The 26,890-nt window shown below is 36.9% G+C and overlaps 2 protein-coding genes across 2 annotated transcripts in view; both read left to right on the top strand.

The window, feature by feature from the left end:
* The window catches only part of LOC111245403 (cell adhesion molecule Dscam1-like), a 46,063-nt gene extending 34,344 nt beyond the window's left edge, over positions 1 to 11,719 (top strand). Inside the window, exons 15-25 of the mRNA XM_086978696.1 lie at positions 672 to 820; positions 1,105 to 1,398; positions 1,703 to 1,934; positions 2,600 to 2,696; positions 3,782 to 3,959; positions 4,313 to 4,596; positions 5,071 to 5,158; positions 6,258 to 6,375; positions 7,606 to 7,840; positions 8,253 to 8,371; positions 8,922 to 11,719. Coding sequence (XP_086834822.1) covers positions 672 to 820; positions 1,105 to 1,398; positions 1,703 to 1,934; positions 2,600 to 2,696; positions 3,782 to 3,959; positions 4,313 to 4,596; positions 5,071 to 5,158; positions 6,258 to 6,375; positions 7,606 to 7,840; positions 8,253 to 8,267 — 1,690 coding nt within the window. The 3' untranslated portion in view covers positions 8,268 to 8,371; positions 8,922 to 11,719. The remainder of the gene's footprint in view (positions 1 to 671; positions 821 to 1,104; positions 1,399 to 1,702; positions 1,935 to 2,599; positions 2,697 to 3,781; positions 3,960 to 4,312; positions 4,597 to 5,070; positions 5,159 to 6,257; positions 6,376 to 7,605; positions 7,841 to 8,252; positions 8,372 to 8,921) is intronic.
* An 8,989-nt stretch (positions 11,720 to 20,708) lies between these two features.
* Positions 20,709 to 26,890, top strand: part of LOC111245342 (uncharacterized) — a 41,098-nt gene continuing 34,916 nt past the window's right edge. Inside the window, exon 1 of the mRNA XM_022793579.2 lies at positions 20,709 to 21,734. Within this exon, the coding sequence (XP_022649314.1) occupies positions 21,572 to 21,734 (163 nt within the window). The 5' untranslated portion in view covers positions 20,709 to 21,571. The remainder of the gene's footprint in view (positions 21,735 to 26,890) is intronic.

Here is a 26,890-nt window from a genome sequence, read left to right as displayed (position 1 = left end):
GGCAAATGCTGGCGCTGGATATATAGCAGGAAAGACATGTGGGTAGGTGCATAGCCCCAAAAAAGATGAGGTTGAGCTGCGAAGGATGGCTGAAGTGGAAAGTGTATAAATTGAAAGAAAGGGTAAATATGGGGCGGCTGCCAAATACAATTTAGTGCAGACGCCATAAGTTGAATTGACAGTAGAGCTTGCAGGTTCGGCAGACAACGCCCTTTTTAATACGGTAGTGACAACAGTGTTAATTAAATGATTTGATAATTTATGCGAAAATAACTGATATGCAGTCGCTTGCATGGGGACAAAGATGAAGCAGGCGGTATATCCTAGTCGTTACACTGGAGCGATGAGCATCCAAACAAGTCTTCTAAAAAACCCTGTAAAATAATATAGATGTTTCTAATTCAGTGGCAATTCAAGTGAAAACACCGAAAATCGAAAAAAAAAATTATTTCCCTTACGCAGATCGCTTTAGCTAGCAACTAATACAGGTTATGAAGAGCAGGCAACGTAAGATCATTTCAAGGGTTCTACAAACGAGCTAATTTCTGTAGCTAACCGTTGTTATTGCAAGGCTATTGATAATAGAAAAAAATGAATGATTTGATATGGTCAAAGAAAGAAAAATTTCCTTGCGATAACGAATATATCAGAAGTACAACATTTTCTTACAGGTATGAAATTTATGAAACGTATTCGGAACAAAGTATGCGTTCAGAACTATTCATCACGACAACGGAACGTACCGATGGCGCCATTTATACCTGCCTGGCCCAAAATGAACACGGAAACGATGACCGCACAGTAAAGCTACTTATCCTTGGTGAGTAATTTAAATGAAAGCTTCATAAGACCAAAAAGGTTCTATATTCTAAACGTAACAACACTTTGATGTATGCGTTTTAAATCATATACACTGCGTAAAATATGAAATAAGCTAAATATGACATAATCTTAAATGAGTGCTAAATTGAAAAAAGTGCTAAATTAGCTTAATCAGGAACGATTTGAAGGACGACATTATTATTTTGCTGGGTCTTATAACCGTCTGATGCTTATGCATTAAGAAATTTACATTTTTACAATCCAATTGTGTCGTTTATGCAGAGGTCCCACAGCCACCGCGGGATGTCAAAGTCTCAGAGACATGGAGTCGCTCAGCATCAATTAGCTGGACGGCTCCATATACCGGCAACTCTCCCATAACGCGGTATACGGTTCAGTACTGGCGCGTAGCCCAGTCTCACCGCCTTGAAGAATTAGAAGTGGTTGGAACTCAGACTTCCGTTCTACTCTCAGACTTGCGGCCAGGGATAGCTTACCAAGTGGCTGTAGTTGCAGATAATGCTGTGGGTAGTAGCCAGCCCTCTTCTACAATCACTTTTACAACTGGAGAAGAAGGTAATATTTAAACAGAAAAAGTATAACAATAGAAAGGATATATAAGTAATATATATTTGAATAATGGAAGTGAACGAAAATAATTGCATGTTGAACCTCAAGTATACACATGGTGTTTATATTTGAAAGTGCGTGCACAGTGCATGTAATGGTAGAATTTTAAATTCGATGTCAAATACTGCTTTTAATCTATGTTCTATACATTTTCCGACATAAATTAAAACTCTGATAAAAAAAAATAGAAAAAACCTAGAAAAAGATCTACCACAGTATAACATGCGCATGTTTTAATATGATATTTTAGAACCCAGCGAAGTTCCTACAGACTTTCACGTCGAGCCAAAGGGCCCTCATACAATTCGTGTATCATGGAAACCGCCTCCTCGTGAAGAATGGAATGGCCAACTAAAGGGTTACTACATTGGATACAAACCTAGTGGGCATGGGCAACCTCATTCATTTAAGACTGCAGAATATAAAGAGAACTCCACAAACGAGTTCTTTCTTACCGGGTTGCAAAAGGCCACGGACTACAGGTATGATTTATATTATATAGAAACTGAAATGCGCCACATTTATTAGTCTATGGTAGATGGAAACATCAATATTTGAATTAAGTCAAGATTTCTCAAGTTTTTTTCTGGATTTTAATTACAAAAATAGAGTAATCAATTTAATTGCTATAGTCGGTTACAACTCATAGAAGCATGGTCATTTACTAATGACCGCAGCCGGGAATAAATTCGTATACTTTTTCGAACACACCAATTTATATATGACTTCCGTTGTGTTCTTGCTTTATTGATATTATATTGCTATGGTAAACTGTATATACTAGAAAGCATGTTTTTGGTGTTTGGTTCTTTAATTTCGATACTTACAAGCTCAACTTTTAGCTTAGGCTGTAAGCTGAAACCTTTCTTCATTTCTTCATAAAAAAAATTATATGAATTTACATCAGCATTAAAAATAAGTAGCTTATAATGCAAGAATTTTAGTTTTCGCATGCATACATTTTTATAATTAAACTGAGTTTGTTTAAAAAAAAAAGTGAACTTTGCCGTAATTTAACTAAGCTCAGTCAGTGGATTGTGTGATCAGGTTAAGTTCCTGAAACCCAGAGAATGAAAGTCGAAAACTAGTACTCTGCAGCGTATATGTATATACTTATTAAACGCATTGACTTATCGTTCATTTATAGCGTGGTGGTGAAAGCATTCAACGGTGCTGGTGTAGGAAGGCAAACACCTGATCTGCATGTTAAGACACTGGAAGGCGACGTGCCACCTCCACCCAGAGTAGGTTTATTACTATTACTATTATTTGTTACAAATACAGTTCCACTTGGCAGCATTAGTACAAGGATCCCATAATCGTAACTCGTTCAGATTTATACTACTGCTTCAGGCTTATAAGTCGTATGAAGGAAGGGAATAGGTCATTAGTAGCTGACACTAGACTAGGCGTCGTTTTGAAACGTTTCGCTGTGCTCAATAAAAGCTTAGCTTTGCGTATTTAATCTACTAAACAAAAAACGACTTTTTTTTTAATTCGGTTTATATATATATAAAAAAATAAATTTATAAGGCATGCCTATATTGCATTTAGCGTTCTATCATTCTTTGTTTTAATAAGGATATATGCTGTGTACTACACTTGTTGCCCTTGTTAACAAGCCATAAAACGGTAGTCATATTTTGTACCAGTCATTCTTTTCTACCACATTGCTAAATTTTTGTATTCAATCGCAGAAGAATCTGGCTCCTCTCCTTGGTTTTTTTTGGAAGTACCTTTCGTTGATAGCATAGTTATGTGACGCCATTACTCCACATTGTTGTATGAAGAACAAAGAACAAGTATGAAGCAGTCGGTGCTAAATCTATTGCATATGCTGGCCAAAAATAGCCGAGTTGGGTATATTATACGACGTACATTAATGTCAGTTGTATTTATTTTCCGAGCTAGCAAACATTCGGTAATCGGCTTGTTGTTGGTTTTATACGTTATGCTTTAATGAGTTTTTATTTATTGAAGTTACAAAGACGACGCCATTAATCCCATAAGTAGATCCGAAAACAGCGTCGAATACAATCAGGTGGCATTTACTTGATTCATTGGAGCTCTAACTCATTAATTTAAGAACTATCGATGACCCACGTAGCCTCCACTAGAAATTGAAATCCATATTAAATAATGCAGAAAAACCACCCTATACTTTTTGTTAACATTGGTACTCGACACTTGTTAGCGACAGCATAACAGTTAATGATGCTTTGTGCTCTGCAGCTTCAAAATTAGCAACTAAGTTTCGCTTTTGCTACACCAACGGCATTTTAAATAAAATATAATAAATTGAGTTTATCTCTTACATGGTCCGGTATAGGTTTTCGTGGGAGCAACAGGAATAAGCACCATTACAATTCAGTGGGTCCAGGCGCCGCAGAGTGGTGCAAAAGGCTTTATCCTTTACTATCGACCCGATTCAGATCTTAACCTTGGCTGGAGGGAAACCCAATTGGACGGCCGCGCCAATCAATATACCCTACAACACCTTATAGCCGGTAAAGAGATGTCAACCCTTTGAGGTTCTCCACTCTATAGGTGCCATACAAATGGTTTTACTACTTACGAAGCACTTTTATACCGATTAAGCTATTTAGAAAGTTTTATCTCTTTGTCGTTTCAAAGCCACGTTAATGTGTATTGTTTCCAAGTAAGACTACTAATTTTGTGACTACAATTACAGTTCACTTAATTCTTAAAGAATAAACAAATTTTCACTGTTTTTGCATTGTGTCTCTGTGAAGAACTCAATTAAATGTATTACCCTCACTCAACTAAAATACAATATATATATATATATATATATATATATATATAATGAGTACGCTCTCTAACGTTACTTCGTTATTAGGAACGTTGTACCAGATATATGTCAGTGCGACGAACGAGTTTGGCGTGGGGGATCCTTCTGAAATTATCTCCATGAGGACCCACAAGTCACTCGCGTCTGACGTGACAAGTTTACTGTCAACAGCGTTATTTGGCGAATCTGGAAATCAATCTGCACTGCTTAATTTTTTCGTTCTCGTTCCGGTTCTCGCTTCGCTTGTGACTATAATCGTCGTCATAATAGTCACCTGCGTTTGCCTACATAGAATTAAGGCCAGGCATGAGAGAACCATGCTTACCGGACAGGTGCGTTAATTTTGACGTGCATCGATTACTATTTGCCACGATAACTAATATGTAATACAACTAATATAGTAAATTCTGTTCAAGGCAATTCAAATGAGCAAATTCCTATTTTTAGAAGATAGGGTTCAAATTGTTAAGCAAGGGTTGACTCAGCATCATGAGTCATATTACTCTTGTGCTCAGCTCGACCAACTATAGGAAAATATGTATGTAGGAAAAACGATACTCGCTTTTTTTGCAAACGAACACTATAACCACCCTTCGGATTGACCAAATCTGTATAAGGACAAATTTTTTTTTAAGATCACTGATTGTGCACTACGGCGATTATTGTTGTTAAATACACCGTGCACACGCAGAAGTGTGTATTCGTCCATACGAACGAAAATTGGAAAGACGAGCGTTGAAAGCACTTCATATGTATGTGCATACTTATACCTGTTCTATACTCGTCACATGGCGTTGTATTTCCAGGCAATTCCACTTGATCCAAAGACTTACATGACGATAGCTCGCTCTCGGATGGCATCAATGGACGGTACTTGCGATGGCAACCCGCCAAGTAAGCTCTATCTCGTGCCTTTGGCTCCCGGCATTGCACAGAATCACACCTTTGATTCTTCCGTATCGTTATTGCATTTGAGCTCGGTTTTGTCCGGAGGCTCCCGTACCTCACCCTCGTGGGCATCGCAAACGTGTTCAATGCGTGCTCCTTTGCTACCAAAACCTTCTGGATCCTTGCCTGACGCCCCTGTCCTAAACGACGAGCTTCCAAAATTTGAACTAGCTGATTGGCCCTGCAGCCACATGCAACAATAGCAGTCCCGGCCAAACTTGAATGTGTTCCATGGTTTGTCGGGCTTTTTTGTTTGTTCTTTTTGCTTTTCATTCATACCTTTCTGTGTGCTTATAATGAGGAAATATGTTATTTATGTTTATTGATTAGATCAATTAAACCATTATACTTCATATTGTAGTCGCATTATGATTCTAATATGAATGCTGACGATATAATGAAGTTGATTTATTGAAACCACCCTTAGAAGTTTGTTGTAAAATCAATACCTTAGGTATATTTGAATTGCTTTCAAACTTGATTTGCAAAATTCAAAGTTACTTCTTCTGATTTTTGCACGTGTAAACACCACTCGTGAACAAGACGATTTCAATTAAAAGGGAGCCGAAACTAACAATTAATCATACTAATAGTTTGAAAGAGAGAATCAGATTCCACATTTGTGCTAGTACACTAAATAGGTGTTTTGTGGTAACTCTATTTAAAAAGTACCTCAAATTAAGGAAACGAAATAGTCAACTTCAGTTCGCTGTGCAAGTGGCTTTTTTGCGCTCATTACATTTCTAACTTTCATTCTGCGTACTTGTTTTTTTTGTCTATTATATTACCTTTTAGACATTTACATATATATATATATATATATATATATATATATATATTTAAACTAACCTGAGCTTCTATTTGCCATTACCGAACACTTGTACGTGCACTTACGAATCATTCTCTGACTTGCTAATCATCTGGTTTTGGATACACGGCTATTATTGAAACGTCTAATTCTACACGGTCAATCATAAATATGACACTCGATCTGTGTGTGATTTGCCTCATTATGGTCGCCTCGAATCGGATGTCAACGTCATAGTGCAAAATATTGTACGAACTCTGCCAGCGGGCTGCGTGCAAACGTTCGACGGTAAACAGTTATCGGGGACAGGGCAGCCCTCACCTAAGCAACTGCCGCAGCCTGAGTACGGCCAAAGGTACGTCACTCTGCATCCCGACAACAGGATGTGAACAAAAGTTCAACAATACAACACCAACCACCAAACTTCTTCAGCTCGGAAAAGATCGATTCATCTGCACATTGCACCTACTTGTCCTGGTTACTATGTCGACTGGTTGGCCGTTTGGAATACTGAAACAGTTTCGCAGGGAAAAACCCTGCGTGTGAAATTGTCTATACTTTCTTTCGAACTCTAACTACGGGGCTGTAAGATCACCAAAAGGTTTACCATGTTATCCATGCTTGTGATATTTGATGGCGGTGCTCAAGTCTGGTGGTCAAGCGGTGGACAGCATTCGTTAAAATTATCCATCAGCAGGATTAATCTAAACATATAAATAAGAATACAATGATGGGGTGAATGCAAGATTAAGAAACATACAACAGTCAACCGCTCATGAAGCGGACGGATCGATAACAAGCTAAAGTCGGGGAAAGGACGAACCAATTGCATCTACGAAACTTTTCGCGCGGTTGGACACATTGAACCATCATTACCTGAAGCCAAGTGATGAAACACACTCTGATCTCAAATTCGTTCATTGGGCGTACGAAAAGAAACGTAAGTTAGGTTAGATGAATGAATGAATTTTAGAAGTGAATAGTTATGGCTGATGCGTGCATGAACACCGATCAAGCAAAATAAAAACACGAAAACAGATCGCAATGATTGATCACGATGGACGAATGGATTAGTGACTGAATGCAAGTGGTATCATCAGTTGTGCATGAATGTGGTGGGTCATGAGTGCTACGCTAAAATACAAGTTATATGTCCGATTGTGGTCGTACGATTGTGCAATTGCCTGATCTTGGGAGTGTGGGGCAGGGAAACGAGTACGAAGTTCGATTCAGGGTGGGCATTGCAAAATAATTTTTCAGTGATGCATTTACCGTAAGACAGTCAAGGATAAAAGGCAAAATGAAATCTAATGAAATTGTGGAAGTCAAGAATAATTTTCTTGTAGTCGGCTGAAGTATTCCGACCTCACGAAAGGGTGGGTAAGTGAGGGCTTCATTAAAAACCTTCAAAAATATATGCTTCGATGTAATAACAAAAACTTTGAATAGGCGTGTTTGCGCGTCGAAATGTTTGAATCATATTATATAGATATTCCCGTTAGAATCATTAGGGGATGATGCCAATGAACTTCAGCAGTGTCTTCTATTAGTGTATGCATGAATGTGTGTGATCGTTTGTCATCAGATACGTCGATATTCAGCAGCCTCCGCCATTGCCGCCAGATCATCCAGCAGGACCGCCACAATCCCCACTGCCTGTTCCGCCAATGCCACAAAGTCTATCAAATGCAGGGATTACACAAATGGATGATGTAGAGGCGCTAAAAAAACAGCAGCACGTTAACGAGGAGATGAAGACCTTCTTGATGAATCACAATGGATTGCCCGGCATGATGCAGATGCCTCTTCAGGCACAACAGGTCTGTAAGTATCCATTTAATATGCTCCTGAACCGCTATTGTCATGTCTGACCTGTAATTACATTAATATGTCATTAGTCTATGTAACAGATAAATAGAACCAACTCGTAGACGCTCGTCGTCCCCCTTTCTCTTTGCCGATGCAAATAGACGTACTCTATTTTAGAACAGGAGCTTTACTTAGGCTCGTATTTGCTCAGATATATATTATAAATCACGACACGTCTACATCTGTGCGTAACGATCAATTAATCTATCTACATATTTATCCAGAAAGTATTATATATGCGCTAGTTATTGTCCTTGACGATACGTGGTCACAGTTAGAGATCACGTGAGTTTTTTGTCTTTATATTCTGATTTCCGTCGTTATACTCTGGATGTGTTTCATTGTGTGTGTACGTGATTGCAGAGTCCAGCTTGTTAGATGCGTAGCTGTGTACAACAGGATGATTTCCATCGTCATTAAGAAGTAGACTCACGGACTATTGCCCCAGTTAAGCAATTAAGAAATTGCACATTGGCTTTGTGGTGAGTAAGATCTAGCGCAGGATGACAAGAATGTTGTAATTTTGTTCTAGTATTTCTACCTATCCCGAGTTCTAGCGGATTATATAAGCTACAATAATGGCTTACTATAATGCAATTCAGTGCGTCAAAGTACATCAAAGCTGTACAAATCGTACCTAAATCGTATCTGTATGTTGCTGATTATACGTACAAGATAATGCACTAAGGTGTTTTAGACACTTTATAGGCACGCTTATGTGTGAAAATGTAGCCAAATAATATATGCAGTTGCAATTGTTAAGAACAGATAATAAATACATTTTCTTTCCGCTTGTTCATGACGTTAGGTAAATAATCACCTTATTATTGGCTGCACAATTTCTAAAAATGGAAATTCATATGGCATACATTCCGTCTATTGATGTAATAATAATTGAATAATAATCGTACGTAATTGTGTAATATATTAACCTTTGAAGAAAGGTGGGCTAGAATTGAGCTGGAATTAACAATTTGCATGTATTCTCCGTGTCCAATCTGTCTTTGTGACTTGATGCCCTCTCTCAAATAGTTTGTCACAAATTTGGTGGCAAACAGAATCCTTCAGGCAGTCTATTTATGACCAAAATGCATTCGTGAAGTCATCTTCCAAGCTTTAAGTCGGGACGACTTCTCCCGACACCTCTATCAAAATTAGTTTCACCAGCCATAACTACCATCGGTATAGCCGGAGTACAAAAATCAAGAAGGACGTTTTCAGCTCTCCTGGTAACGCGCGATTCATCTCGAATGGCTATGTTCTCACTGCTAGTCAGCTGCCTTCACCACCCCATCACCGCCAGCAAGGTCACCAAGACCTGCCACTTGCTGTTTCTTATGTCACAGGGACTAAAGGATATCCATAACAGAAATAGCGCACATCATAACCGATGTTTACCTACAAGATATGTAACAAGAACAACAACAATGTTAGCAATAGTCTTTGCGGATAACAAAAAATCAGGAGATCCACCGACTTCGCTCCGCTATTCGTATATTGTTCAACAATCAATCATACGAGTTTTTTTTTCCCTCCTTCCAGGTTTAATTCCAGTTCAGACTCAATACATATTTACGATTCTACTATAGACGACTTACAACGGTAAAAAATATCGGCTAAGAGAGAGAATATTAGCAGAGTTCTGTTCTCGAACTTCTGCCATGGTTTATGATATTTGGTAACAACATTCTTGGTTAACGAGAATGTGGTATACAATTAGGTCTGCTTCCTTCACATTCATGATTATGCGACACTGCATGACTTACTCTGTATGTATATTTTAAAAGCGATAATATTTATACACATATATACCCAGATATGTAACACAGGTAATAGTATTGAAAGTCTTCTTGCTAAGAAATTGTGTGACATTTTTCCGATCTATTACTGAGACGAAAAGTTAACGGGTGCTCTCGCTTGTTCTGCCCCTCAAGCCCACCGAGTAGAACAAAAAGTTTCAATAAAGCCAGAGGTCATGATAACATACCAATGAAAGCGAGATATTCTGAGCTATGGCGATGTAAGTTAATAGGATTTGTCAGTTAAAAGCTGATTCTCATAACGTTCTTAGCTTAAAAATGTTAAAGGATTTCTGCGTCTTTTGTACTATCTTCCAGTTAAGCAAGTCAACTATTAAAAAGCGATAGTTGTAATTAGATTTTGTGCGGCCCATACGTGAAAGCGCATCTGAGTAAGCCGTGTGTAATGCAATCTGCAGGTAATGGATAATAGCATATATGAGAATTCCGAACGGTGGTGAATGAGTTAAAATAGCATGCATCTAAAGACACTTGAATGGACTCAAGATTCAATATTTATTTGTATTTATGTCAAGCATAACTAGATGTCAAATTGAAATGTATGGATGACTGATGTACGCATAAATTTTTATTTTAAAACGTTCAGTACTAAAGATTATAATGGCTCCAGGCAAAAGTTTTTGCGAGCCACTATCCCGGATGCCAAATACATTAAGCCGATAACTGTAAGTTATTAGTAATGTTATATGACTCTTAAGAGATTTATTAAATGATTTAGCATGTATACGTATATAAAATAATTTGTAAGCCACATTGTCTTTTGTTTTACTTAAGGATTTAGAGGTTTCATTTTTCCTAGAGACAAATGGAAAAGGAAGAAGATGGCCTTAGTTTACCGATAATAATGAAATGTAATACATGTAAAAGTATTAATCTCAATGACAGTATATGTAAGGATAACACCATACAACGAAGTATGAATCGTGAGCCTGCCTTTGAGAAGTTGGTACTTTAAACGAAAAACCAACATATTAAATGACACATTTGTTAAAGACGAACACATTAAATAATAGGTTATTTTACTTTACGCAAAGCATCTTATTTGTATAGTGCTAGTACAATATTTACTTGTGAGTATAGAACATATTATACCAAGTATGCTCTGTGCAGGAAAAATGACCAGTGAGAAAATGAAGGATTTTTAGCGTTTCTTTTTTTCGATTGGTGTTTACTAATATAGTTTAAGCTATATGGTAATCATTGTTACCATTTACGGGTGTGTAATATTCACATGTAAATTATTTCAAGAGTAAAGAAAATACATGCATCTACGTGTATAATCATTACAGTATTTCTGCAAATATGGTTTTCACACCTTTGCCATCATCCGGAAGTTTTCAGTTTTACCGGTCTTGTTGTCATTGTAAAGATTTGACTGTATCTAGTGTAAATACACGGAGTGATAAGCTTATGAGCGGCAACGGAGTCGGTGCTCAGAAGAAGTCAAACTTTGTTAATCAAATATTATGGAACAAAAATACTAGATTATTATTGTATCTCAAAAAACATCGATTCCGGATTTTTTGTTTTGCGGTATGCTTTGCTTTTGCAGCAAAATTATTGTAATAAAGATAGGCCCAATGAAACGAGACTGTTCTAAATAATGATCCCCTACAACTTATGATTTTTTATTTTTGATTTCTCCAAGAACAGCTAGTCATTTAAGAATGAGAAGCATGTTCTCAAGCAAAAACGCGTTTCCGTAAATATAGAAGTCTATTATAAAACGAACAATTATTGGCCCAGCTTTTCATTCTCGAATCTTTAATGAAAAGCTTTTTCAACCTACAATCAAAAGCAAGTTCTTCAACAACCATAATAAAACAATACTTACATCACAGAGAGGATTCGAAAAGTGTTAATGGAGTAACTAGAGGACTAAGAAAGTTGTACGCAAATAGACAATAATGCAAAAATGAGTGCACAGAGCTACTATATTGCTCATAGTAGCAATACATTAATTTGAGTAATTAAAGTATATTAGAACATAAAATAAAATAAATGGGATAACCGTACGTGTGTATTCGTTTTAATATTAACAAATATATGTTGTGTTCCGTCACCAGTTAAATTGTGTTAGCTGACCGCTAATTGGTCTGAAGCATCTATTCTTCTATATGACATTCAAAGGGAACAGTCCTTTACTATTGAATGGTTGGATACTTCACCACAACGCTATTGCAAATAAAGCTTGTATTCGAAAACACCGTTCTTTCTAGTTAGTGTATTTCACTCCCTAAGGAAAATTGAAGGGGTGAAAACAGAGGGAACAGAAATAAGCACCAGAAGTAATACAACTCTCTAAATGAATGTGTAGAAAGCGACAAGTTTAAATTTAAAATTACGACTCACGGTTCGCAAAACAAAAAAAAAATATTTTTTCTAAATCTTGCCCCTTAAAATCATCTTAAAATGAAATTTTGAGTTCAATAATCGTAATAGCAAGTCTGTCGAGTACTAGCAGTTTGGAGGATTTGGAAGCTGGTTCGGTTAATACCATACATCGGCCGACGTTAATTCGGTAGTAACATACAGCCTTATCTTTTTTGTCCCGCTAGGTTTGGACATCTGATCGGTCAAGATGGACTGTCTTATGAGAGTAAGTGATTTTTATACCTTAAGTATTCCTAAAAATAAGTTCTACGCATTTATATCATTAGTGGAAAACTACATTATTGTAAAATTCTTGTGATTAAATGTGTAATAACGTGCATAACCTATGACAAAGTTGTTCGCAAAAGCTTATCATTGGATTTGTTTGTCTATCAGCTTATATCGAAAATTTTTAAATAAAACGAAGATACTGACTTAGTCCTTTAAATACATTTTATTTTCGTCAAGATAAACTCCGTCGAACATATATTCAACAATAATTAATTCGACCGATGAATACGACTTCAATTCCCTCTAATCTTGTCCTTATAATATTGCATGAGGTTGTCATTTAAGCTTGGGGAACATACAGGAGCCATAGTGCACCATATTTAACCACTTCAGTGCTTTATTTATAATATATATCATAATATTAATAAATAAGTCACTTTAAAAAATAAACAATAAATGAGTCACTTTTTCACCGTGTTGGGTCACGGTGAAAAGTGCTTGCAAGAAATTGTTAGCTAAAAAAAATGTAAGTGTTACAAACTAAACTGCGTCGCAACATTAAACATTTCGCAGCGGATCACACCGCTTACTTCGCTTCGGCTAATTATTGTTATTATTCGAAAGCTCTAAAGAATGAGAAAATTTTATACGATAATAATAATTAAGTGCGTGCGTTGTACAAACTATCGTTACACGTGCATATGCAATTACGATATCCTTTATGCAGTCTTTTTGAATTAAAAAGTCTCTATATTGAGTTGACAAAATATATAATTATTTTAAATGCGAGCAACTGTAATAGCGTAAATACGCTTTGTAGACATTACTTTTTTGCGAATGTTAAATCCCTGCAATACGCCTATTGCGTTGCACTGCTGTAAAAGACAATATTTAATATATCATATTGCCAATATTTGTATTAATATTGCGGGTAAATGTCAATAATATTTATGTTTTTCAAATGCCACCGGCGTTTAGTAAATGGATTATTTCACTTTCTTGTATATAGTAAAATGCACAATGCTTTGAGCTCGATAGACAGCCATAACAAAACCCGTCCAAACAAAATTTTTTATTTGGGCCAATGTAACTTGGTGGTTTAGATAGCTCGATGTGGAGAGTGCAGTCCAACTGGTTAGCAAAAAAGTAAATGAAAGAATGAGTGGAGTAAAAGTACATTTCTTCCTCATGAATGTAGGAAATTTTTTTAGCCCGAAAATGTTGTTTGAATATATGCACATTTAAACTAATATATTATTGCATTATTTGTGACACAATAGTAGTTCGTCCGTCACCAATAGCTTGCCCTTCATTATCGGCTTGGGTCACTAAGTTCAAAATTACGGTCATAATTTTTCGCTTCATAAACGTTTAACGCTTTACGTAAATAACACATCTTAATCTTCAAATTTCATCAACACTGTATCCATAAATATGAAATCCAATATGTTTAAAGCAGGGATTGAATATGTGAAAGCTAACACATTGCCAGTCGCTGCCTCTGTCTCAAAATTCATAATATACCAAAACTCCTGTTCCGAGAAGTTATGGAGGATTCATATAAAACAGTCGCACCTAATAGGAAAGCTGAAAATCAATTTTGAATATCATTTTTAACATGTACGCACGCATAGACGAGAGAATAAATTTAATGGGCTGTTCCTTACGTAGTTCCTTCTATGTGAGTCAGTGCATTTAAAACCCCAGTAGGGGCTAAGTTGTAGGCTATTAAAGCAATCAAGTACTTTCCTAGGGTTGCCAAAGGAAAAGCTCAGAAATGTTAATATGCATATATCAACACGTGTGCGATATGCACTGATTTGAAAAGGTAAAAGTTACCAAAATAATGAATCGGACAACTCAAATATGCCCTGCGGAACTTCGTTTTAGGATAATGCTAAATTCGAGCATATGATTACAGTCAGCCAAGTAAACGTGTTTTTTGCTATTAGATGAAACCACTGTGACCTACAGGATTGTGCATCCGGTTAGAAATAATCCGAAAAGCGCTAGCAGAGACCAAGCTGATATTGCAACTGTTCTCAATTTTCCTTTATTTTCTCTTGCGATTGCAAACAAAGCAGCATGACGACACTATAAAATAAATTTCATAAATTGTTCTGGGTTTTATTAAAAGTCGCTTACTTTTCCGCGGTTTTCCGGCTCTAGTAACCTTACTTACACTCTTTTGTTTCCCATTGTCGAAAAGAAAACTAAGTTACGCTGCTAAGTAGGAAAAGCAGTTTTAGAATCGTGCTATAACTTTTGTGTTGTTTAAATTGCCAGTTGTCATAAATTACTGCGACAACTCGCAGTGATAAAGAGAAGAAAAACACAGCAATTTATAGTACGCTTGGGAGTTTCTAAGCTGTGAAATCTTCTTTTACGTATACTTGTTTCTTTAGCAGGTTTACAAAACTGGTTGAAGGGTATACTAAGATCACTAATAATGATTCTTCGCTAATCGATTTCGTGTTTGCTTTTGGCGTAAAAATTACAGAGTTTTTTTCTTCAATTTCTCTAAAACGTAAGGTAGTGGCTTCCGCGCCCGGCTAATATCAATATTATATGACCTGGAAATTGATAATGAAACCGCTGCCTGGCTGCGCAGCTAATTACACGTCGAGCTTAGAAAAACAGGGAGCTGAATTCATTTGATTATATTGCCAGGCCGTTTGGCATAATTTGAAACTAAGTTGCACTTGCGATACTCTAGATGAAACTATGATTGGGTAGTAAAACACCGCAAATGCAACAGTATGTTAATCCCGATATACAATTTGTAGTTATTTCCATCAGTAACCGTGATTTGGCTACATTCTTAATAATGACCGTATTTCCAGAGTTCAGTCTACTTAGGATTTGCTATCAGCTTTCTCCGACATCGCAACTAACAAGGATGGCAAATTCGATACGCATTATAATACGACACACCGCTGCTTTACTATCAAAGAAGCTGATGTCTATGTTACACTCTTATAACAGTCTTGCGATTTCAAAATTTATGTATTGCTTAGAGAGGCTGCTCTTCTATCCGAAAAAAGGAATAGATACAAAGGTAGGTGGCGTTTATAGAGAATCGGTTGCGTTCACACTTTAGTTCGTACTAGTATTACGATGTCCAAGAGGTCAATCAATCTAGATATAATAGATTGCTTCCTAATCATATGTCATAATCATAAACGCAGTAACTCAGCCATAAATGCTCTTCTAGTTGCTCTTGCTGAGAGCCTTCATAAAATTTTTGCCTCGTAGTTGACCCAAGTATTGTGATAAATCGTGATGTTGTAATTTATTATACGCGAATCTAATATATATGGCGTTATCCCATTTTATCGTTTCCTTTAGCTACCAGGTAAGGTATACCTGTACTGTATACGAATAAAGGTGCAATTCTCGCTCTTCGATTGTTTGTGAACCTTTGCAGTATATCTATTAACTGCTTGAAAATTGTTTTAATAGTTCAAAAATCCTTCATTTCTGTGTTTATGACGGGACATTTACTTCGTTGGATTAAGGATACCGTGTATTATGAAAAATACAAAAAACAAGCAAACAACTTTTATTTCTCCCTTTGGATGGACCAGTTACGTCTATATCAGGGAATTCTGCAGCATCTGCCTGGTCGCAAAATGTGATGTTACCTCTTTCCCCTGTCATTTACATATTGCTTTAATTAATGAACTCTACTTCAGCCACCTTCGCCTTTTGGGTTCCAAGGATACCCGTGAATATTCGCATTTCCGAAATATCCATGACAGTAAAGCTAGTTGTTTCAGACTCACTCCATGTCAGGTCCCAGTTTTTCTCGAACTTCACTCTGGTTTCAACAAACTAAGACTTCTGGGATTTTTCTATAGGTTTAGCTACACGCTTTCTAAGTCTACAGTGTTTTAGGTAGGTTTTGCGAATTGTATTCATCAGTGGCTAAACTGAGCTATCAATAAAATCAACAAACAAAACTAAATTATATTGTATTTAATACGACATGCGAATGTAATTCCTAAAATATATTTTATCAGTTTTACCTTGTTTCTTAAACCAGTAAATCGAACTATATATTTCATAATTATTTGTTACGTTTGATGACAATTGTAGCACTGAAATTATACACCCAATTACCCATCCTTGATTATTTATTCAAGGATCACTTTAGTACTGGCTGTCAGCGTAGTCACCTTTTTTTACACATAAGATATCACTTCCTTTTTAAAGCAGAAACAGCACATTTCGATGAACAGGTGCCACGCTGAGCCTTCAATGGTGGTTGATCAATGAAAACAATACGCGAGCTTGCTTTGTATTCGTAACCGTGTATGTACCATCTCCCTCGATTCCCCCTAAACGCCTTGAAGTAGCACTTTAAGTAGATCGCAAAAGCTGAATCACAACAGTAAAACACGCGTCGCACTCTCTCCCTTTAGCAAAACGGACGCTGACAACAATAATACACTTACACTTGAACTGATCAACTCAGCACTCACCACTCCGTTACCCAACATAGAACAGCTGGCATAACACCACACATACCCATGCAGCACAATGCTACATATAGCAGAATTAAGCTGATCTTGTGTGTTAGAAAAAAGTCTCATTGACTGTATACGCGATCGCAATATGCAACAAACTAGGTGAATGAAGATTGCATTTCACTTTGTAGGAGATAGATGACATTATAAGCTCATAGGTTCCTAGATTGAAGTATGTGGACGAGGTTTTTATAGGTATCCCTCTTCAAGAAAGATTTGACGAGTAAGAGCCCTTACAAACAAGGAGGCACACAGAACAAGGTTACTGCAACACTTTCAATCAATCTATTGGTTTCACAAGAAAAAATGTAAGAAACATCAAGTTCACATAACCTACTCTCTGTACTTCATACATCATTAAATCTGCTGCGAGTAAATAACACGTGCCTGTTAGAATAATGACTTGATAGAATGACGTGACGCACAAACAGAGAGGATCACACCAAAATCACATTTTCCTATAATTTTTCCTAATTATAAATCAGCAAAACCATAATTATCATCATGAACAGGCCGGTGCATCTAAATTGATTCCTGTAAGGCTCGATCTAAAATAACTGTTGAGCATGACTCGAAATGAACCTACATGATTATTTGGTAGAATTCCCGCAAGTATAAAACAGAAAATAATATCTTAGTGGCGACCAATATTAAAACCATGTAAATCACCAAAAATCAACCATTTGTAAAACGAAGTACAATGGTTTACCCAGTACTTAACTCAAATTGTACGTGAACAAATATGCCGTTATCAACATAAACAGGTAAATGTTGCAGTTATTTTTTATGAATATTTTCTACATGCGTCAGACTTTAAAATCGCGCAAGACGCCATATTTGGCAGGAAAAGCATAACTAAACCCACCACCGTTTACCAGTCTATATAAGTAAAATTGATTTCTTGGTAATTCGCCAATTATTTTCTTATTATTTACTAGCTGAATTTCGTGGTATGGTTTTATGCTTCTGTTTATCACGTAGATAGTCAAAACTCTGATACATTTTTGTTTAGAAGTTTGATGACGTGCAAATAATTGCATGCGCTCTTTTTGCACGTTTCTAAGATTTATGGTAGTTACATAATAAAGAATTGCTACACTAAAGCTACTATGAAAATTTACATCCCTACCTTATCGTCAACTGCTCTTACATCCCTTTCCACTACTGAGGAAAACGCACTATTGTCTTTGCTGGCTGAAGGTGAAGGATCGCGACTAATACTCCAGTACTCTTCTTTGGAAAATTCAGGTACTTTATGCTCCCAATTTTTTGAACCTATGATGTGTCAATAATGCTCTAAAAAGTTGTTTAGATTGGGTGCTACACCCATTTTCGTTCGGTTGTTTTTGTGAAAACTGCTGTCCCTCTGTATATAGGTATCTACTTTGCAGGAATTTTGGTGCTTTTTGGGAAAGCATCGAGGATGATCTTCATTCTGCGAAGGTTTTAACAGTTCTAATAAACGGTAGTGTTATGAGACATGAAAAAAAACTTGGTGCTTACAAATTCCACACATTTTACTGTATTATTTAAGCGACAGTATTAACAGTTTAGTAATATACAGAGAGTTCCGGAAAAACTGTGTAGGCGTGTATGGTTGAAGCCGTTAAAGCTCCCGTGAAACATTTTATGGGTGCTAACGTGATTATTGTACCAATAATCGTTTTACTCATGAGAACTTGTGTTCACTTGACTTAGACTCTTGTGACTACTTTCGTAATGTTAAAAAAAGAAATATTCAGCATGTTGCAAGATTTGTGTGGTGAAACAACTAAACACTTATTTCGTTTAGGGAAGCTAGCTGGATTGCTTTTGTTATTGCGTTGCTACTTTTTTGCGTCGTTACTACAAAAGCCAAGATCTTCTCTTGAGCATAACACAGGTAAAAGTATGTTTAAATAGGCTATCTATATATTCGTCTCTTAGGTACAAGGTAGTCGCATAAGTCACCCAAAAACATATAAAATGGTAACTGCATATTTGAAGTAAGTATGCAGTTAGCATTTTGCTTTCATATCTGACTTGCTTTGAAGGGAAATCAAGTTGGTATTATGTTTCAGTTCCATGCCCATAGGCTTTGATTTTACTATTAAGAATGCACTACAAATTGTAAACGGTTCTAAACAGTATCCTTCTAAAGAAATAAAAATACTAATATTAAAGGAGTAATTATGAGAGGTGAGATACAGTATTACATATATTTTTGGCTGAATGGGTGATGGCGTTTTCAACATTGTTGTAAAACGAGAAGATGGTTAGAAAAACATTATACGTTAGTCTACATTTTTGAAGATTATAACAATAGCATAATTCTTATTAATCTGAGAGGTTCCAAAGGTAAGGAAAAATGTAAACCACCTAAAAATTTGACCAACGAGTTTTCACCAAAAAACACAACAACAACGATTGTTTACCACTTCTGCAACTCTGGGTATTGAAAATGAAATGCAAGTATAAATAAATACATATGTCCATATTATATAGAGATATAAGGAAATTATAGGGTAATATATGATAATCTAGTGGAAAAATAGCCTCACCTTAATCCCTAATGGAGTTGCAATGCCATATAGACCTCTACGTTACATAAATTTAAAATGTGAAACGTGTTGGGGCGACGAATATGTAAACGCATTAATGATTATGGTGCCTGTTTGAGCAATTCAACTAAGCACAGTTCTTAATGATTAAAATATTAGCTATACTTGTAAATATTTAAAAAATAATCTTCTTAATACCACAGAGCTATTTAATCTCTGAATTTGGAAGCATTTCAAAAAAGGATGAGTAAAATGCATTAAAACTTTTTTCTTAGCTTAATAGCAAGTCCTATTAAAGTCTATTTCCAAGCGAGCGTTAAACCATCAAAGCAACTGAACAGAATACGAGGGCAAATGTATCGTTGAATAATATGCTGCTTTCAACTTGGTTAAAATTAGCAGTAACACAACGAATAATGGGGAGCATTTGTTCTTACATACAAACGGTAATTGTCTATTTTTTCACCTACCATTGGACTGTTCGCATATTTGCATAACTTCTTCACACTGTTTCCCTAAAAGGAGAACAAAAGGAAGAATCAACCACTTTATATTCAAATTCAGGTGCTGTATGAATCGAGTTTATTTTAGATCTTGTCTCAAGCCCCGCCTTTTCGGTTATAGACGACAGTATACACATCAAGTTCAAGTAGATTATTATTCTTATGGAGGATGTTCAAGAGATAGAGAGAACGAGTAAGAGAGAAGAGAGAAAGATGGGGGAGGAGGAGGGCAAAGGCGCAGGGGCAAGACATCCGAAGTCTACCCGTTTCATATCGGCTGCTCCGGCAAATGAATATACACCAACGTTTCCTCAACACCTCCGTTTGGTTGGCCGCCTTTTTCCGGCCACGCCAACTCCACTGAGCTGACTGCACCTTTATCGTCTTTACAGCCAGCATCCTCGTCTAGTAGAAAGAAACAACAGATGAACCGACTTGAGCTGAGTAGCCTACGCACCAAACAGCGATCATCGTTCCCCCAATTTCAAGTTCACTTCTTCCCTTCCCTCTTTGCGCTTCCCTTCCTTTTTCGCTTGTGCCCCGTTTTGAATGCTCCTGACCCCATCTCTACCCTCGTGGAGACTCAAGCTGCTGCTGCCATGGCCGCTGCCGACAGCAGTTTGACGCCACTTTCCCTACTATATTCGCCGCTACTGCTAACGCCTGCCTGAGCTTTTATACTGGGACCCTACCCAGGTTGACGCCGGCATCGAAAGATCGATAGATGCGGTTCCCGCAGTGGTGGTCCAAGGAGCGGCAGCCCCAGGCGCGTGGGCGGGCCGAGGTAGAGGCGGTACCTCCTCTGGCGACTCCTAACTCCGCCCACAACGAGCATGCACGCACGCACCCGCTACGAAAAACCCATGCTGAAGATCCGCAGGCCAGCTGGCCGTTGTGTTAAGTGGGTCAACTTATTGCAACTATCAGTACTACACCGGCTACAGCTATTACTGCTTTTATTATTATTGTCTCACAAAAAAGATTCAGAAGCTAGATACAAGTGAGCCAGACACCACGCACGAAATCACAAGCGTTATAGCACAAGGAATCGCGATCTAGCCAGACCTATGACGATTGAAACCTTTTGTTGGTACATTGGCGGGATGACGTGTAAAATAATCAAGAGTAGATGATTTTAAGTGCGAACTGCATTACACATCTGAAAAACGGAGCGGTCCCTTTATACTGACCAGTTTGTGCCTCAGAAGAACCCAAAAAGACTTTCTTAAGTTTTACTTCGTTCTCCAAAACGAGGCTAACAATATTTGAACTCTTTGGTGGTGATAACGCTACATTTTTTTGTGGTGGGTAAATTGCCGCTGTATGTAATAGTTCGTTTGGAAATTTGTGATAGGAATAGTGATCATACCTCAGTGATATGAGGTACAGCTGTTATTTGGAGAAGAAGTGTATTTCGTTTAGAAAGTGAAAACGCGGTTTATACACCCACGGAGCGAAAATATATAAGAGGTGGAAAATCTATTGTGCGTGCTTAGCAGAGACAGCTTAATGTTGAGGGTAAACAAAAGTTGACTTCATGCGACCTGAAAATCGTGCGGTCGGCGGAAACCTATTAATTCGATCTGGCATATTGTGGTACAGGTGTTAGTGCGACTATAGGTGTAGGCCCCGGTCGGTGATTCGGAAGCGAGCTCAACGGAAGTAGCGCCGTCGGAGGATGCAGAGATGGTGCTAGCATTCACCTCCACTAACTGCAGCGCAGAGTTCTTTCTTCGCGCACGAGAAGAAGACTCAGACTCACTACATCACGAAGAGAACAGCAATACCTGTCTCCACAATAATAATAACCGTAATCACTGTAACAGTCAACATCAACGTCTTAAAGAAGGTATTAGTCGATCATATTATATATACGTTCCTTAAAATCACTTAGTAAATTTTAATATGAACTGTGACTAGAACAATGCTCTCAGCTCAAGACATCATCAGGACACATAATTCCGGGTTATTCTGCTAAAGCTTTTTTATATGTACTCAGGAAACACAAATTTTTCATAAAGACATACATTTTACTTTTAAACTATTGATATGTGAAGAGCCATGTGGAATAGCAGAATATTTTCGGAATTATTGCAAAACTCAAATATAGAAAACATTACGTTTTCGATTTTTTCTCTGTACTCTTTACTGTTTCTCTCTTTTCATTGAGATATGTTATTACGTTTTAGATAGACGAGCTACTTCTACCTTAACCTCTCTATTTGTTTCCTACAAATTTTCTCAGCACACTCCGATCATTTCTGTACAACACTATCAGCATTTGCCATTTAGAAAAGCTAATGCCTTTGGCGCTATCATCCGATTAGTTTTAAATCGCTTGTGGAGCTTTCGGACCACACACGGTGAATTCTGATGTGATATAGAAATGAGAAGAGAAAAATACGTATCCAACACTTTAAATCCAGATGTACTAGAGTCTACAGAAAATTATTCAATAGCATTTTTGTGATGCTTAACACCCCTGTTTAATTAAAGTAGCACCCGTATTTCTTCAATAATCAGTAAAGTGTTTGGTCATATACACAGTTGTAAGAGTTTTTATTACCTTTATTGACACGTTATCCTGATCATCAAATTTTATTATTAAAAATCATTGAGTAACTAGGAAAATAAGTTCCAAAGCATCATAACGGATAGCATTTGCAATTTTTTGTACTCCGAAGACATCTCTAATGGACAGTAGACTAACAGCATGGAATGCTAAATAAATAGCTATAATATAATACATTGATATACCAACAGTGTGTACATGAATTCAGCCTCAGGAGTGCACCAAACATTACATCAATTTCGATTCCAAAGGCTCGACTTCCGCAAGCTCAAAACGTAAAACCTATGCAATATTAATTCTCATTTGATAAGAGGTGCTGATTGCAAAAATACATAAATTAGTATTTCTATTATGGAGGTTTTCTGACCAGCTGCTCTTGATCCATAAGCTTAATCCGATACCACGTTGCATGGAATCTCATAGGCTGCAGAATCAAGTGCCACTGATTAGCTCGTTGCACAAAATAGATGATGTGCACGTTTAACTTGAAAAGAGCTTTCGCTAGGTGTTTTACATTAGTTTAGTCGGCGGATGAATACAACCTGTTTCTAGTTTGTCTATTCATGAAGGTGAAGGCCTAGGATAGCAAGGGTTCAATATCAATTGAAATAGATCCCACAATACGAATTTGTACGTCGCATCAGATTTGACTTTCGCTGCTGTTCGCCATTGATGGAAAGCAGCTATCTAGCAAGGCTACTTTACATGTATGCACAGATATACATCTGCGACACACACCAGCCTCTTGCTGCCGCCACACTCAGCAGTACCCGCGCTCCCGCGATCAAAGTTGACTGGCACGAGGGGTTAAAATTCACTGACTTGTCTTCGGTTCGATAGATAAACTCGAGTCACTGCCTGCTTCTGGCTCCGTGTGCCTCTCTACCCGCACGCGCACGCCAGCTTAGTCTACTCCACCTTAATTCAATCTAACAAACATTCCTCAATACATTGTTTAGTGCTGTCGACGATAGTTATTACAATAATTTTATTGCATAACTTCTAACTTGTAGTAAGCTGCAACAAACCTTTCAAATCTGAATCCGTATTATTAGTAAGGTTATGCTACTCATTTGCTGAAATTTTGAATAATGACAATTATATTTGTATAATTAGGCACGCACATACTTCAAAACGATTTGTTTCAGTTATGGCACCTGCTAGGGTTAAAATCGATATGATATGATGCATTTCATGAGTAGTGTGCGCATTAAAGGAGCCTCGCACACCATGTTGAATTTCGCGATTCTAAAACGAAAATCTTCTCAGATGTGTTTCAACGAAAGTTATAGAGATATGCTTGATACATTAAAATGTCGTTTTATGTAGTTCTATGCTTCACTATCGGTTTACTCAAAAAAATATTTTTATGTAACAAGGAGAAATGATTCCACACCTAGTTCGCTGAAACATTGTGTAGAAAGCCCTTTCGACTTATATTGGAAGAAAAGACGTTTTTTATGGGTCGATCTAGGACTTTTGATAGAAATGCTTCCAAGAACTTTGGAGTTTTCCGGGCCTAGACATACCGATCGAACGACTTTTAAGACTATCCTACCGAACACCAAAGGCCTCTGACACATTGAACTGTTGCCGAAGAGCGCTGTAAACATTCAAAATGATCGTTGTATTTCATGACGATAAACGAGCTTTAGCTATAATGCTTTCTTACGGAGTCATAGGGAGCCTACATCCACACTTAAATGATCATTCGAAAACAGTAAAACCCCAATCTTCTCAACGTTAGCTTCCATATTTATTAGACTAGGGAAAAGGAATTGAGTTTGTTTTAGACGCTATTTGTTGTGACCTAAGTGCAATTATTTGTGGCAATATATGGACTCCCATTAACTAAACGACAAGATATATCGGGTTCCTACTGACATGCTCGCATGCCATGTAAAGCAGAGCAAGACCTACTTTTACGAAACATGCCGATGGATTGAGCGCTTCAAATGCGTACAGTCATTCTTTATGTTGTATATACGATCTTAGAGGAGATGGGACATTTGAGCATGATTAAAGTTGCTCATTCTGGCATTATTACTAAAGATGCTTATAGATTATCATATTTTAAAAACTTGTAAAATATTTCTTAAATGAGAAAAGAAGAGAAGGTTGTGTTTATTTATTTAATGCTGATGCTGCGGAGTTCTTAGCATACATTACAATGTAGTATGAGCAGCTGAAGAAATATTTGTAAAACAATTATTTTAATATTTCCATATAATACTTTCGAATTATTTGATCACATAGATGGATAAGCACTCATTAGTTTAATACTGGCTATTAAGAAAGGATATTGTCTATTATATTATTTTAAAAGAGTAAATCTTAGCCAGCTATTTTCAATTGATCACATCATTCAATTTCATTCAATCACCTTTGCGGTTAGGCGGTTCATACATAAAAGGATGCAACTTTTGTAACTCCGAGCACATCACAACACTGTCTTTTAATGACTGTACGCATCTAGTCGAACTTGAACTTTAATTTGAGAAGTTCGCTAGGCGTCTCAAAGATTGAGCAACACGGTGTCAATCGCAATTTTCCATACACTTGGTCATTTTGACTTCAATCAAATAATATTTTTACACATATTTTTATACATACAAATTCGAGCGCGATAGAGTTAGCTCAGAGAAATCCTCTTCCATTGAATATACACAACAAGGTACTGAGTAACTGAGTCTCTGGAGGCCACAGGTTTCTGCAACACACATCATGTGTTAATAACAGGTTTTTTTTTAATACAAAGACAGCATAGGTCCGATAAGACGCATAAAATGTAAAAAATGAATTTCCTCGTCGTATTAGATTGATATTTATTTATGGCTTTAGGAAACGTCTTACTCTGAGGGTGTTTACCTCCTATATTGACTGCATAGTAATGCCAGTAAGTTAAATCAATTACTGTGTATTATGTCCGGAACCCATGCCTAATATGTAATGTTTTTTAAGAGGAAATACCGTCTGAGCCAACAGTCATCAAAATTTGAGTAAAAGCATGCTGTCTACATCTAAATGAAATATCTAAGAAAAGCTATTAAGATAATGCGGTTGTAAGGTCTACATAGTTACAAAACGGTCAAAAACGCCCCACTTAGATCTAACCCCCAACTTATAAATCATTCTTATTATAGCTAAGTTCATCGGGGCTGTCGTTACAGACTATTATGTCCAGAGTCAAAGGAAAAGAAGCGTCACCTTCAGGTGGAGAATATTTTTATAGAGATTTAGAATTTGGCGCCAGCTTTTTGTAAGCAGGCTTCCTAATCGTGATGCAAGACAACCAGATAGCTTAACGTTTTCAAATTTTTGGTGTCTCTAATATGTTTACATTGAATTTTCTACAAACCTTATAGAAACGAAAAATTTTTCTTTAGAAATTTTGGAACTTAACCTAACTATTTACTGAACTACCTATATTCACCAATGCTAATGGTTCGATATAAATAAAACTGGAATAAAATGGTTATAATGTCGAGATCCTAAAAAGTACTGACAAGAAAACGTTGGATGTTAAATCTGGCTTCTGAAATCACGCTGAAAGGGATAAAAATCCTTACGGGTAGGTGGCTCGTATTGAGCAAATATAATGTGAATTAAAATAAGGAAAGCAGATGCTAGAGGGTACCTTTTTCTATAGCCTAAAATACATATGTTAAAATAAAAAAATCTTAAAATAAGACGGAAAATATTAAGCTGATTTATGTAGGATAATTTATGTCTTAACATATAAAGGTAAAAGCATTTGAACACATTTCTTTTACTACACCTGTTAATCAAATCTTACTTTGTCGATTCTACGTTGGACAATGTGTGGAATAAATTACTGAGCCTCGATTAGTCAAAATGTATGGACATTTTTATTTAGACCTTTTGTAAGAAAGTAATTTTAAACGTAATGTCCCCGTCAACTGTTAACCATGTATAAATTTGAGGTGGGAAAACCGCCCTGACAAATCATCTAGCGCTCTTCTTAGTAGAGCAAGCATTAGAGGACAACCATTTGCGTAACATTATAAAGATGAGCATAAAACACGAAGTATAAGTGCTCATTTATCAATAAATTTTTATCGTTTGGATGCTCTTAGAGATAATCAGTTCCAGTTCTTTACTATACGAAATAATAAGTAGGTGCCCACTATAGACTCATCTATAGGTTTTTCTGTCATCCATAGGTTTTTCTGTCACAAAGGGGCCAGTTTCTAATTGTATTATGAAGTCTACTAGACCTGAGTACAATGCAGATAGAATGGCTTATTAATAAGTCACCCTTCGTTCAGAAATTGATATCACCGGTCATGATTCGGTACCCTAACTCACGGCACAATGGCTAAAGATCGCGAAACATTTACTGAAAGAATCCTCCAGCTGGGACCACTTATGCTTCTTCATACAGCATACAGCAACATTTCTTCTAGTGGTTT

Source organism: Varroa destructor, unplaced genomic scaffold (assembly GCF_002443255.2).
Source record: "Varroa destructor unplaced genomic scaffold, Vdes_3.0 BEIS01000002.1, whole genome shotgun sequence".
NCBI classification, from domain to species: Eukaryota; Metazoa; Arthropoda; class Arachnida; order Mesostigmata; family Varroidae; genus Varroa; species Varroa destructor.
The sequence above is the reverse complement of the archived record's forward strand: the minus strand, read 5'-3'. Positions and strand labels throughout refer to the sequence as shown.